Source organism: Pinus tabuliformis, chromosome 2_1 (genome assembly GCF_031772625.1).
Source record: "Pinus tabuliformis cultivar Carrire ecotype Pingquan chromosome 2_1, CPIR1, whole genome shotgun sequence".
In the NCBI taxonomy this organism is placed as follows: Eukaryota; Viridiplantae; Streptophyta; class Pinopsida; order Pinales; family Pinaceae; genus Pinus; species Pinus tabuliformis.
The window spans coordinates 395,328,211-395,344,053 of NC_142299.1; the positions used below are offsets into that span (position 1 = coordinate 395,328,211).

A 15,843-nucleotide genomic window follows, 5' to 3' on the forward strand; every position below is an offset into this window, starting at 1 on the left:
TCCATGTCTTTTACAACATTCTCATCCAGTTTTATATTAATACCCATTAATATTTTATTTTCCTAAGTTTAGACTTAGGAACCCATTAAAAATATTAATTATTTTAATATCTCTCTAACCAGGTGGAATTTCCCCAAACCATTTCTAGGTCTTGGAGATTTCATGTGCTTAGCCTCTCCATCAATTTTCATGGCTAGAGCACATCCGATGCTACCCAAAATCAACATTTTTTCCCCTAGATTTCTCAACATGGTATCAAAGCTAAGGTGACAAGTCAAGGAAGGGCAGCATAACGAAGGACACACAAGGGCCGAAACGCTAGAACATCATCAAAAGCATCAATCATCAAGAAGGACCTCTCATCTCAAAGACATCACAAGGACAAGGATTACATCATCATCTTGAAGAGAGAAGTTTCTAAAGAATACCTCAAAAACCCTAGTTCGTTCAAAGGACTCTACACTTAAAGCATTCTTGGGAACCTTGCACAATCATCACCTCAAGGAGAAGTCCTCAAAAACCATACCATCACTAAAAGGACTTTGAAGCATCTTGAAGTTTACACATCCAAGGGAAGCAAGAGAAGGCATTGTCATCAAGGAATCAAGGTGATCTCCCTCTCTTTGAAGGATCACTTTTGAAGGAACATCTTCATCAAGAAGACATCTTCTATCAATATCATCATAAAAATCAAGAAGGCGGCAGATTGAAGATATTGTCATCAAGGTGTATCAAGTAAGTATCTTTATGTCCACATCTAAATCTATCAAAATGTCTTTTTGCAAGGAAAGCAACAAGTTGGTTGGGGAATCAAACTTTCTTGCATGGAAGAAGAGGACAAATTTGTTAAAATTTGGCAGCTCAGGGATGAATTTCTCCTAGAAGAAATCATATCTTTCAGTTTTGTTTGAACCACCTATAATAAAATTTCATTTCAAACCCAGTAAAATCTCTTCAAGCAACACAACTTTGAACCCAAGCTTCATAATTCTGGCCTCTACTGCAAGTCTGAAATTTTCGGCCCCCAGCAACTGCTGCTGCAACCACACGTGTGTGCAAAATTAGCCTTCCAAGGCCTCCCAGCAACTTTGCTTGTCTTACTTCCTTGTATAGGTCTAGTAGATGACCTATTAGATCCTTCTTCCAGCAACTTTGATCCTCTTCTAGCAGATAGAGAATTTCGACCTTGAAGCAGCAAACCCTAGTTTCACTTCTTCACAAGTGTGAGGGAGAATTAGCCCATAAACAATCTTTCTTCATCCTCTTCCTTCTTCGCTAGCCTTCTTGCTCCTCCTTCACTTGAATGAGTGAATGATGAATGTGTCTCAAGGAGGTCGAATTCCTTCCTTTATATAGGCTTCTCAAGGTGGACGTGGCTCCTCAAAATAGGTCGACTTTCCAGTTGCTAGGCCGACTTCGACTTGAAGGGTATTGTGACACTTTTAATGACAAAAATAATTTTCTTAACAAGATACAATATGCCCGATGGGGTCTTCAACTTATGACAATGACTCTTTTGACTTCTTGACCTAGGACAAACCCTATAAGCACTCAATAGGTGCTTGACCTCTAAAATGAAAAACCTTAAGCATGAAACCCATGCTCCAAAAATAACAATAATAGTTTTTCTTTCATTTTACAAAATATAACAAATCAAAAGTACATTTCATATTTATGAAGATTGAACCTAGTTACACATTTTTCAACAGTTTGGTCCTAGAGATGTATTGTTGATTCCTCCTATAGTTTGTGTGTCGTGAGACCGTGTGGTCCGGGAGATGTATTGTTGATTCCTTCTGTAGACTATGTGCCATGAGACCGTGTGGTCCGGGAGATGTATTGCTCATTCCTCCAATGATTGTGTGTCGTGAGATCGTTTGGTCCAGGAGATGTATTGTTCATTCCTCTTGTAGGTTGTGTGTCATGAGATCGTGAGGTCCGAGAGATGTATTGTTGATTCTTCCTGTAGGTTGTGTGTCGTTAGACCTTGTGGTCCGAGAGATGTATTGTTGGTTCCTACTTTAGATTATGTGTTGTGAGACCTCTTCGTCGCGAAGATGATTTGAGATCGTTGCTCATTGCTCTGTATCATTCCTTATGATGAGACTGATGATTTCTCCCTTAGGTTGTGGGCTATGAGAACTATACTTGGTCAAGGAGTTTGATCCTGACAGAGAGAGAGAGATTTGTAGGTTGTGAGACCTATCATTGGTCAAGAAGATTGATCTTGAGAGAGGGAATGAAAAGTGTCTCCCTGGCTAAGAGGGAGTGCTGAAAAATATGGTAGCCATGGTCAATGTTTTCATCTTAAAATATAGTAATGGAGAATTGAATTTTTAAATTGACCTCCAAAATTATTAGGTCAGATGGGCCCATAAGAGGCACCCATTCGACCCCCACTTGAAGACTATATAAAGGAGATAATTTCTCCTCATTTGGACACATCAATTTGATCTCATGCATCTCTAATCCAGCAAAATTACAGGAGAGCCGAAATTTCAGGAGAAGGTTGAAATTTCAAGAGGCCAAAATTTCAAGAGAATTTCCAAATTTCGAGAGGCTGAAATTCTAGGGAGGGCCGAAATTTCAGAGAGATGGATTTTGACATGGCAATTGATCATGATTTTGGTTTCTAGTTTGGGTATTATTATGCTATTGTTATTTATGATGCATTGATGAATCTAGAAACTCTCTCTCTCTCTCTCTCTCATAAGGAAGAAATTTTTTGTGTTTTGCCCTAGCTATGAGCCTAATTTATGTCTTCTGTCTCATGGTTTCTTAATGGTTTTACTATGATTTTCTACTGCTTTGTTATGCTTGTGAATGGTTTTCTTATTATTGTTAAAAGTGGTAATTAAATAATACTAATGGTGATTTAATGTTGTGAAATCAAGGAAATTGTTCTAAGCATTGCCCTAGATAAAATTTTAACAGTTTATGATTGATTATAAGCGTGCTTGAACTTCTCTAGTGGTGGTTATGCACTCTCTTCATACTTTTCCTGAGTAAGTCCCTTCTTTAAAAACCATTACTAGTGAAGTATCTTCCCTTGAACTATGTTGAAGTTTGCAAGGCACTAGGTGGATCTTTTAAGATTAGTAGCAGACAAACCTAGATATCACCCTCAATCTATTTACATCCTCTCAAGGGACTCCTTTGTTGACCCCATGCGCCAAAACAAAAACAAAAACAAAATAGTAGGCACTAGTCTTCTCCTATCTTATCAATCATATTTTCAAAGTCTTAACTTTCATTTACGTTTTATGATAAATATGAGGCTTGTTTAGCTCAAAGCTAATTTTCAGCTATCAAAACCCAAGAAATATATGCTTTTCTTGCATCTTTTTGACTTAAGGTTTCTACTATTTTCGGTGTTGCAAAGTCCCAATAAAATCAGCAACTTGGGAGTTATTCATAGCACTAATTTTATTGGAGTTTTTTTTATTTGAAAAACTCTCGATTTTATCATTAAAAAATGTGATTTTTCCCTGAGTCAATGGAAAAAATCACAGGTTGCTGCCAAGGCAAGTTAAATTAGTTTTTTATTTTTTTGGGTCATTTTGCATGCCCAGCAACACATTTCAAGCTTTGAGGAAAAGCAAAGGGTTTCTAAGCACCAAGGAGGAGAAAAGCAAGTTTTTCCGAGTGCTGATCATGTAGTGCCAGGTCATCTTTCTCAATATTCTTACTTATTCAAGGTGCAAACAAAGTGCTACTTGTCTTCTCCATGTTCGAGGGTGCTTCCCAAAATAGGAATCAAGGAGGACACCACCTAGCATGGTCACCAACAGAGGAAATCAAAGGCTACCTCCTATTTCTTCTTCTAGAGGACATCAGAGTCCAATTCCAACCCAGGGCCTTCTTCCTCTATGTTATGTAAAAATTAGTTAGATTAGGTTTACTATTTAATTTTTAGTTAAATTAGACGAAAGGGCACGATCATAAGATCATGCCCTTTCCCCAAAGGGTGTCCATGGCAGTATATAAGCCAGGAACCCCATTTGTAATCAACATCATCTATCTATTCATCTTTTTAATAAAATATTTATATATAAATTTCTGTGTATCATAAGTTCTCTATTCCATTTGGTATCGGAGCGAGTCGCTCCTGGGCTCACTACAGCACAACTAACGGCTCTCTGATACTCGCATCACCATTGTTGCTACCGTCTATTGCATTAGTCCCTTGTCCTTCTGCCCTCGAAGTCATCATCTCTGCAACCATCCGCCCAAGTTCCGCTCCTCTCGTCGGTCCGCTGGCCCTGTCTGTTCCTCACACGTTTTCTTCGTCAACCGTCCATCATCAGTATCAACCATCACGCTGACTTACGTTGTTCTCCCGCTCGCTTGTTCCGCACTAGTTTCCACGCATTGTCACATGTTCACACCCACCATCGACCCGTAGCCATCCGTTGAAAACTGCGGTGATAAACGGCGGTAATATTCACGATATTTTTTTTGAACAGTCAAAGGGTTCTGTCAGCCAACGTGATTGTTCGATAGTAATATATAATATATATAATATATAGTTATATCATTAATTTATATATATGTTATATATATATATATATATATATATATATATATATATATATCTAACTTAATCTAATTATATTATATTATATTATATATATATAACGTCAATTTAATTAATTAATTAAAAAAAAATTATATATATTTTAAAATTTTACACTGGCAGATAAATATACGCCGCCACAAACTCGCTCAATGTCGACAATGACAATGGCGGATTTCCAAAAAAAATTGGTTGACGCAGAGCATAAGATAAATAACAACCACGACGAGGTCAGTAAAAGATTAAATGAATTCCAGATCAAGCTTGGGGAGCAAGCTGACGAAATCAAAAGTCTTCACGATACGACAAACCGAATAGAAACAAAGATGGAAAATCAACATGTCCAAACAGAAGTACATATCAGAGATGCCATAACAATGCTGAAACTTCTGTGTAAAAAGATGAATTGTACACCCGAACAACTACTAAAAGAAAATGAAGAGAATCAAGAACACATCTCATCAGATTCAACAAAGTCCACTGACTCTCATGAAAAAGTTGAATCCCCAAGGAAATCAGCGACACCCCACCAAGAAGCGAGTAACACAGCCTTTACAAACAAGCAACTCTAGGATAACTTTACCAATCAACACCCTTTTTTCGCTCAACCATTAGCAACATACCAGCGAAGGGCAAAAGTTGAGATGCCTAAATTCGATGGAAACGAAAAAAACAATGTTGCATGGATAAATAAAGTAGAAGAATACTTTGAAATATATGATATTAATGACGATGACGAAAAGCTCAAGCATGCATCCATGAAAATGGAGGGAGAAGCATATAATTGGTATATGTGGTGGAAAAAGACAACACACGTCATTAGCTGGAGGAGATTTAAAGATGCATTCTTCAAAAGATTCCAAGGTGTAAAGGAAGAAGAGTTCTTTTCAAAACTCATCAAATTACGACAAAAAGGAAGTGTGGACGAATACACTCAAGAATGGGAGACCTTAGTAACACGAGTACCTGGGTTATCAGAATCTTGTCTAATTCAGTCATACATCTCGGGACTCAAAACCCACTTACAAGTAGAACTTGAGATGCATGACATTTCATCAATAGAAGTAGCAAGACGAAAAGCAAAAACAGCCGAAAAAAAAATCGAACAAATATTTTGGTCAAAATCTGAAAAAACATATTCAAGGCGAAGAACACCTCAGTATGCGGACACAAAAAATACAAGATATGTTCCACCACATCGTCGTGAAGATGAAAAATCTAATGTGGAAGCACAAAGGATAAAGGAGGGTAAATGCAAGCGTTGTGATGAGAAGTGGGACCCTAAACATAGGTGTGCCAAAGGAAAAGAACCAAAGAACCTATATAATTGTGAAGCAACCAATGATTCAAACAGTGAAGATTCTGACATTGAAGAAACAGAAGATGCCCCAGAATTCTCACCAGAATTAGATGACGAAAGTATTCCGCAAGTATCATTATCAGCTATGACAGGTATATCACAACCTCAAACCTTAAAGTTAAAAGGACACATAAAGAAGAACAACGTGGTGGTTCTCATTGACTCTGGTAGCACACACAATTTTTTGGATGCAACCGTGGCAAAGAGACTCAATATTTTTTCATTTCCCTTACCAAACATGAAGGTGATGGTAGCTGACGGTAAGAAGATAGAAAAGGTGGGGAAATGCCATAAGGTTAAATTGCAGATTCAAGACTTCAGTTTAGAGTCTCCATTTTTCACAGTACCATTAGGAGGAGTAGATGTAGTCTTAGGTATTCAGTGGTTACGAACTTTAGGTACTTATGCCGCCAACCACCAAGTACAATTTATAAAATTCAAATGGGGAGGTCAGAAGTACAAATTACACAGATTCCAAGCACCAAAAAATCAAATTGTATCATCATCACAGATGATGAAGATGATTCGAAAAGGAGCACCCGCTTATGTAGTACAATGTCATCAGTTAGAAATATTATCTGCAAATATGACCAATGAAGAGTCACCAGAGATACAAGATCTAATTAGGAAACATGAAAAAGTATTTCAAGACCTACCTATGAAGATGCCGCCTAATAGGGAAATTGAGCATACAATAGAAGTCAAGGCAGGATCAAACCCGGTCAACATCAAGCCATATCGATATCCACATCACCAAAAAACAGAAATCGAGAGATTAATCCAAGACCTCTTAAAGTGTGGAATCATCTCAAAAAGTAAAAGTCCTTATGCTGCTCCAGTGGTGTTGGTAAGGAAAAAAGATGGGTCATTCAGGTTATGTATTGACTATAGGGGATTAAACAAAATAACAATTAAAAACAAGTTTCCAATCCCCTTTATCGACGAAATGTTGGATGAGCTACATGGCGCAAGGTATTTCTCAAAATTGGACTTAAGATCAGGCTCCTATCAAAGTAGAATCAAATTAGAGGACATACCAAAAACGACATTCCGAACACACGAAGGTCACTATGAATTTAAAGTAATGCCATTTGGATTAACCAATACACCAGCAACGTTTCAAGCAACTATGAACGAATTATTTCGCCCACATCTTAGAAAGTTTGTATTAGTATTCTTTGACGATATTCTAATTTATAGTAAAACTTGGAAGGAGCACTTGCAACATTTGGACAAACTTCTTACGCTACTTAAAGAACACCAATTTTACGCAAAAAAATCCAAATGCACCTTCGGAAAGGAAGAAGTAGAATACCTTGGACACATTATATCCCATGAAGGTGTAAAGGTGGACCCTAACAAAATCAAGGCTATAAAAGAGTGGACCAAACCTGCTAATATATCAAAGCTAAGAGGGTTCTTAGGTTTGACTGGATATTACCGAAGATTTATTAAAAACTATGCACATATAACTGCACCTCTAACAAATCTTTTAAAGAAGAATTCGTTTCTATGGGATGAGGAAGCAGGGAGGTGTTTTGAAAAATTAAAGGAAATTATGTCTAATGCTCCCGTATTAGCAACACCAGATTTTTCTAAACCATTTATCGTTGAGTGTGATGCTTCTGGATTCGGTATAGGTGCAGTATTAATGCAACAAGGATAGCCAATAGCTTTTGAAAGTAGGAAGCTCAACAAAAGAGAACGCCTCAAATCCACATACAACAAAGAAATGCTCGCTATCATGCACGCACTAGCTAAGTGGGGGCAATATCTTTTGTGAAGTAAGTTTTCTATTCGAACAGACCATAACAGTCTCCAGCATCTACTTCAACAAAAAACATTTTCTGAAGAACAAAAATGGATTGAAAAAATTGCCGATTTTGACTTGGAAATACTACATAAAAGAGGTAAAGACAATGTAGTAACAGATGCCTTATCCAGGAAAGATGAAGAACCAACACTACTTGCAATTTCGGTTGTTGTCCCTGAGTGGCTTAACGAAATTCGAAGTGAGTATGCCAAGGATCCAAAATAACGGCAATAATCAATAACCTTCCCAACAACTCAAAATTTGAGTGGAAGAATGATATCCTATGGTATAAGGGAAGAATCTATCTAAATACAAATTCCAAGTTTAAGTTTAAAATACTCAAAGAATTACATGACTCACCATCAGCTGGACATGTAGGATTCTTTAAGACTTACTACAATGCACGTCAATCCTTTTTTTGGAAGGGAATGAATCGTGATATTCAGAAGTATGTAGCAGAATGTGACACATGTCAAAGGAATAAAAGCGAAAATATTACGACACCAGGATTACTTCACCCCTTAAACATTCCAAATCAGAAATGGGAGGAAATCTCGATGGACTTTATTGAAGGATTACCAGTATCTGAAGGGAAGGACAAGATTTTCGTAGTAGTCGACAGACTCACCAAATATGCTCACTTTATGGCAATAAAGAAGTCATACTCAGCAAAAGAAATCGCTGAAATATTTTGCAAAAATATATACAAGTTACACGGTTTTCCGAAAGTCATTGTGAGTGATAGAGATGCCAAGTTCAAAGGTAATTTCTGGAAGGAATTATTCAGCCATATAGGAACTTACCTAAATATGAGTTCCGCTTATCACCCTCAAACAGATGGCCAAACAGAGGTTGTCAATAAATGTTTGGAGGCCTACCTACGTTGCTACGCTACAGAAAAACAAAATAAATGGGCTCAATGGCTACATCTTGCTGAGTGGTGGTATAATTCCACTTATCATACATCAGCAAAAATGATGCCATTTCAAGCTCTATATGGGTATGAACCCCCAAAATGGAAGGATCTAGCTATTGTCCAGACAAATCTACCCGTTGTTAAAGATCAACTAGAAGAAACCCAAAAAATCGTCCAAATATTAAAAGAAAACCTGAATAATGCAAGGAATCGTATGAAGAAACAAGCAGACCGTAACAGAACCGAAAGAGAGTTTAAAGTTGGAGAATGGGTATTTGTTAAGCTCCAACCTTACAAACAATTATCCTTAAAACAAAAAGGAAAAAACAAATTGGCACCAAAGTTTTATGGACCTTATCAGATCAACAAAAAGATTAGCCAAGTTGCGTATGGTTTAAGCCTTCCAGAGACAAGTCGTGTTCACAACGTCTTCCACGTATCTTGCCTTAAAAGGGCACTAGGTAACAATCAAACAGCGCAAACAACACTTCCATCCTTAGATGATGAGGGAAGAGTCATTTTAGAACCAGAAGGTATTTTGTCTACTAGAGAAAAAGAGCTTAGATATCGTACTATCAAGGAATACCTGATCAAGTGGAAGGACTTACCTGAAGAAGAAGCTTCTTGGGAGAATGAAGCATTTTGTCAACAACATCCGTCATTACGTATGCTTTGAGGACAAAGCATTCTTTCGAGAGGAAGGCAATGTTATGTAAAAATTAGTTAGATTAGGTTTACTATTTAATTTTTAATTAAATTAGACGAAAGGGCACGATCATAAGATCATGCCCTTTCCCCAAAGGGTGTCCATGGCAATATATAAGCCAAGAACCCCATTTGTAATCAACATCATCTATCTATTCATATTTTTAATAAAATATTTATATATAAATTTCTGCGTATCATAAGTTCTCTGTTCCACTCTAGAGGAATAGCCATTACCTTTTCCCATAAAAGGGGTAGAGGAACTCACTAGTTTATGTACCTAATCTGATTGTAGATGACTCATGATGATGAGATACATTTATTATATTTTTTGTTGATATTTTGACTCTTAAGGCTAAGTCAAGACTCCGGATTCGGGACATGATTCATTGTTGATATGTGATGATAATAGATATGTGATGTAGCATTAGACTTCTTATACATCTTATATATTAGTTTTCGTTTCATATTTATGTGGCAATGCATTTATCTAATGTTGTGGATACTTTAGATTCTAAAAAAATTGAAGAAAATGGAATATTTTTGTATTTTTCCAATTTTGCCGATTTTTTCGTTTTTCGAACCCTTGCTGATTTATTCTCAATGCTGACTTTTCAACATTGACTGTTTCTATTAAACAAAATTTTGCTACAAGGATTCTTATTAACATTCTACAAGGTCACAGTTTTAATTTGTTATATGTAAAACTTTTATAGTGAACATCACAATTCAAAACAAGCATTGCAGTCATCCAATGAAAAGGAAGAAAGTGGCAACATAATCTCTGAAATAAGCTCAAATCTATAAATAAATCTTCTACAGCCACAAAATCAATGTACTAGTCAATGAAATCAGAAATTGTCTACCTTCATTGTGTGAGATGCCCTGAAATGCAACTTGTTAGATGCATCCTGCTGAAGAGTTGAAGTAATATAGGGTAGAGGAGCAGTCTTTCGCTTGGTGATTCTCTTCAAATTCAATACTTTGAACTTTGATGACGACACCTTCTCAACAACTTCCATAGCTTCAGCTTCAGATTTGATGGTAAATTTTTCAAGTTTTTTACCATCTACATGAGTAACCATTGTCATAGCTGCAGGATTTGTGCCAAGAACAGGCCGTTGAGAAGTACAGGCCTCAGCTTCAATAGTCCAATATTCCTGACAAACAAAGTCCTCAATTTCCTTTTCCCGTTCACAGATAAGGGAAAGAGCAGCTGATTGCACTCTTCCTGCAGACTGACATCCTGGGAGTTTCCTCCATAAAATTGGTGAGATATTGAAGCCTATCAAATAATCAAGAGCACGACGAGCAAGATATGCATTCACAAGATCCATGCTGATGTCTCTCGGTGCTTCCATAGCATTCCGTATGGCAGATTCTGTTATTTCATGAAAAACAACTCTCTTCACTAACATATTTTCCTTCCATGAGCCTTGCATCTTCAACATCTCAGTAACATGCCAGGCAATTGCCTCCCCTTCTCGATCCGGATCTGAAGCAAGGACAACACTGCTTGCTCTGGAGCAGAAAAGATAATTCACAAAATGAGTCTATCAATTGATATTGGATAAATTAATGCTAACACAGATAGTAAAGGGAAAATTATGTCCAACAACCCATTTTAACAGCAGTATCTACTACAAACAGCTTGCTATGCAAGGGTAACAGTACTCTCACCCTGGTATACTATAAGTAAAAAAACCATTCCTTCTGCTTAAGTCCAGAACATAAACCTATGCCCATTGCCATGCACCAGGTGCCCAGCAATGATGCCCATTGCCATCCCTCATAGTGTAGCAGATGAAGAAACCAGTGTAAGGGCAAAGCCTTTGAGCAAGAACATCAGCCAATAGAAAATAATGTAAACAAGTGTAAAAGGCTTTATGACCATAAATTATAATCATGCCATCTCTCTACTGTAGCCCCTCATAGTGTGGCAGATGAAGAAAGCAGTGTAAGGGCAAAGCCTTTGGGCAAGAACATCAGCCAATAGACAATAACGAAAACAAGAGTAAAAGACTTTCATATGACCATAAATTCTAAAGACTTTAGAATGCTGTAGTAAGTTATAAAAGGCTGTAGCAAGTGTCAGTAGAAAGAACATACAGATGATATAAGCAGGTTAGGGATAGGACGATAAAGGTAATATTAGTGACATGGAAAATGCATCAACTGCCAAAAACTAATTGATAAAAATTCAAAGGCTAGAGAAGACATACATCAACTGTGAAATGAGAAAATGCCTTGTACATCAATCTGTTACCCCTCATATTGCATGAGGATAACTCCTGTGATTCATCACAAGATATGATTTGCACCATGGTATCCATGGAGTTTTTGTTGGATTGGGGATACACAATTTCTTTCTTGGCTTGAGATGATCATACTTGATGTGATTTTGATGGTTATGGAGAATGCTACCTCATCATGTTGATGGACATGGTTTATACATTGTGATTATTCTGGCACTTTGGAGGTTTATTCTGCATGAGGATATGCATTTCCCAGGGTTTCTTTTGTAGCATCAATTGTGGAGGATAAATCTGATTATTCTGGAAACTAACACAGCCCAGATGCCCAATAGATTTTTGCCACTGCTCAAGGTCAATTATAGCAGATTTTGGGGGTCATTTAAGGCAGAATTAAGTGTTAAGCTATGCCAATCAATTGCAATTTGCAATATAGGAAGTTCAAGTTTCTGCTAATGAAATACTTGAGCCACAGGTCATGAGCCATTTGTGTTTGCCACAGCGCATCCTACAAGAGCTTCAGATCCATCAATAGTTAGTAATGCTATAGAGGTATGGTTTATGATGATTCTCGAATACTCAGCTTATATAGAGAGCCTGTATTAAATACATCCCATTCGTGTATGCATCTGAATTCACCTAAGTTCATATCATAAGGCACTTGCACATTAATGACATGATGACCAGATTTATTCCATCTAGCATCTGGAGTGATAAGGCAAGCTGGCTCATACTAGCAGCAGAGTACCTTTGTTGGCTAGATGTTTCCTTCAGGGATACTATGTAGAGCATAGGCAGGGCCTTCTTTTAAATGTTTTGGCAATAAAACTCGTTGTCTTGAATCATCTAAAAGGTGCAAGTATTGTTGAGAAAAAGGGTACCAAGGAAGTGTTTCCTAGAGCTTTTGCCTTTTTGCCTAGGAAAACACATTAAAACACCCTTTTAGTTAATGACTTTATGAGTTATTAAAGCCATGCGAGGTGCTTTTATGAGTTATTAAAGTCATGTGACCTAAAAGCACAAAGTCACTTTATGTTTTTAAAGTGACTTCATGTGAAAAAGTATATGGTAACTTATATTATTAAAGTCACTATGTTTTTAAATTGGCTTTATATGAAAAAGGTACAAGGTACAACTTAAAGTTGTAAAGTGACTAGGGAGCCTCATTAATAAGGGGGGACACATGAAAAAAGGGGTCAAGTGAGGAAAAGATCTCCACCATTGATTTAGAATGCTGAGATCTAATCTCAGCCATAGATCAAAAAGGTTAGGGTTCCCTCATCTTAATGAAGCCAAAAAGGGAGGAAAAGGCAAGAGAGCATTCTTTCTTCATGAGCATTGATGGAGAAGAGGAGTGAGGAGGCTGAGAGACAACGTTGCACGAAACGGGGAAACGGGTACGAGTTTCCGAAACGGGAAGCGATAAGAAACGCGACCTCCCCAAATTTTGGAAACGGGGAACACGAATATATATATATATATATTAGGACATTTAAGAAATATGTGCAATCATAAAGCATATATGATACATTCTAATTTATTACATTATGATAAAATTGTCAATTGTCAATGCATAAACTATAAGTATCTAAATTTACATCACATTTACTCATGAATAATCACATAATGAAAATAGAAATATCCAAAATCAGCCACGAGAAATTTCTAATTTTTTGTCTCATGCTTGATTGGGAGTCTCCTCCTACATAGTCAAATGACCTTAGTGCTCTTGATTAAATACAAGTTTCATACCCTAGTACCCTACATTCTCTTGATTATTGGGAGTCTCCCCTGCATAGAGAGCTTTGTTCTCTCGATTAAATACAAGTTCCATACCCTAGTACATGATAAAATCCAATGGAAACATTGCAATCCCCCCAATCCTGAAATCCTGAAAAACAAATAACTCTGCTGGATTTTGAGTGAGATCTAAAATTCTACTTTCTCCATACGAAATCCAATGAGGGCAAAACCACTCTCAAACATCCTGAGTCATTTCATGGTAATGTTAAAAATTTAAGTAAAAGGATGAAAATGAAAAATAAAGGAAAAATAAAAGAAATGAAAATGAAAAATAAAAGAAAAATAAAGGAGAATATCACTTTTACTTTAAGAATTTAACATTACCATGAACTGCATATCAACACTAGGGCAAAAGTTCACTTTTATAACTTTAGACAAGCATCTGGAAGCAACTAGAAGTCACTAGGCTAACGTAAGAATAGATTACGAAAAAAAAAAAACACACACACACACACACAAGTAAATGCTGAAACGTGGGTCGTACGGCCCTGAAACGCGTTTCAGGCCGTACTGGCCACGTTTCAGTTTCGTGAAACGTGGCAGTACGGCCTGAAACGCGTTTCAGGGCTGTACCAAACGCGTTTCAGCGTTTCGTACTCGTTTCCATACGGAAACGCCCTCCTACCCCACGTTTCCTGCAACATAGCTGAGAGAGCTTCAAGGAGATTAGAAGCTCATTCTATATGTGCATTTGTGGAAGAGAGGAGCAAATGGAGCAGAAGAAAGGCTGAGAGAGCTAGTTTGCTAAAGGAGAAATCGAGTGGCAGCAAGGAGAAGTTTATTCTCAGACCCGAGTTTAAGGCTGAGATACAGGCACATATATCAAGGCAGCTACAGCAATTTGAGGAAGATCTTATTGGCTCGAATTCCCAGGCTGAACTGTGAAGAAGGTTCAGCAGGTTTAGCAGTCTAAAAAACAAGGAGATTAGGGGCAGCTGAAGCTGCACTCTTGTGCTCCCTACCCCACTCCGTGCCTTTTGTTTCTTATGCAAAGGGAGAGAGGAAATAGTATTCAGAAACCTTCTTATGAATATGGGTCATTCCACTCCATGCCTTCTGTTTCATATCCGAGAGGTAGGAACTAGTATTCAGCAGAAAGCCTCTTAATGGATTGAACTTAGTGATTGAAAATATCGGTATCGGCAAAATATCGGCGAGGGTCCAGAAAACATCTTATCGGCAATATTGGCAAATATCGGCAAGCATAAAAAATGCATAATATATTCATTTTTTTCAGATTTTTAAACATATAAAGCAATAACAACATGAAATAAACACATTGGCACATAAATATGAAGAAAGCACTGATATATATGATGTCAAATAGAAATGATACATCAAAGGCGATACCAAATCCTGCTGATCCCTGATAATTGTCCATTTACTTACCTTTGGGCGTGGGCAACCTTATTTCATGTTGGTGGTTGAGTTACTAGTATCCAAACACTCCCTATACAGAAGGTTCTAATACGGTCATAATGATTGTCATTGCAAAATGCATAACAAAGAAGGAAAAAGTTTATGGAGGTGTGTAGCAAGGAGGTTCAATTAGCTATAGCCTATACAGAAGCTTTGAAACAAAGTCAAATGTACAGTGCTGTCAGTTATGTGTTCTCACACAGGTTTATCTTATCTGAGAAATGAAAACCAAGCCATAAGGTTCAAAACAAATGAAAACCACCACTGAAGGACCTAATTGACAAATGAAAACCAGCACTGAAGGATCTAATAAATCAATTCATTGTCGTAAGCAGCATTGAAAAGGGAAGGAAACGAGTTTTATGTTTAATCTGGATTCATTTGTCCACTAGCCACACTTGCATCTGCATTTGGGCATCCTCTTTAGTCTCTCAATCCCCTCTTTAGTCTTCCAACCATGTAGGTTGGAAATTGTGCTACCTTACAATGTAGCAACATGACATCAGCACAATTAGGATAAATAGAGGCAAAAGTTAAACATTTTCACGAAGGACAAATGCCTTGAATCTAGATATGGGTTCTTATCCTGATTAAGCCCAAGGGTTAGCTCAGACAGTTATAGCCCATACCCAAGGCATATTTCCAATGGGGAAGCGATAGGTCACAGGTTCAAATCAGGTAAGTCCCTCAGGGCTACCAGCCACTATTGTGACTGACAGTTGAGCCACCCTCCATCCAGATATCACAGGGAAGAGTGAGGGATTCTGCATGGTTTCCCTTGAAAAAGAAAAGGTCCTTACCCCCATTTCCCAGCAATCTTTGAAGACAAAAACAATTATACAGTTCCATGACAACAATACCTCAAAGGTAAAATTGAAAAATAAAATCATGTTTTGTGAACCTAACAACCTTTAACAGCAGGAGAAATGAAAGTGTGAGACAAATTATTGGACAAATGCAACAGAAATTAGTTTTCCCTGGTTAAAAGATCTGCACTGT

General features: G+C 37.4%; 1 protein-coding gene across 1 annotated transcript in view; it reads right to left on the reverse strand.

Annotated features, from left to right (window-relative positions):
• LOC149200521 (uncharacterized) overlaps positions 1 to 15,843 on the reverse strand; it is a 264,887-nt gene that overhangs the window by 194,843 nt on the left and 54,201 nt on the right. The window contains exon 3 of the mRNA XM_089400966.1: positions 10,237 to 10,891. Within this exon, the coding sequence (XP_089257092.1) occupies positions 10,237 to 10,891 (655 nt within the window). The remainder of the gene's footprint in view (positions 1 to 10,236; positions 10,892 to 15,843) is intronic.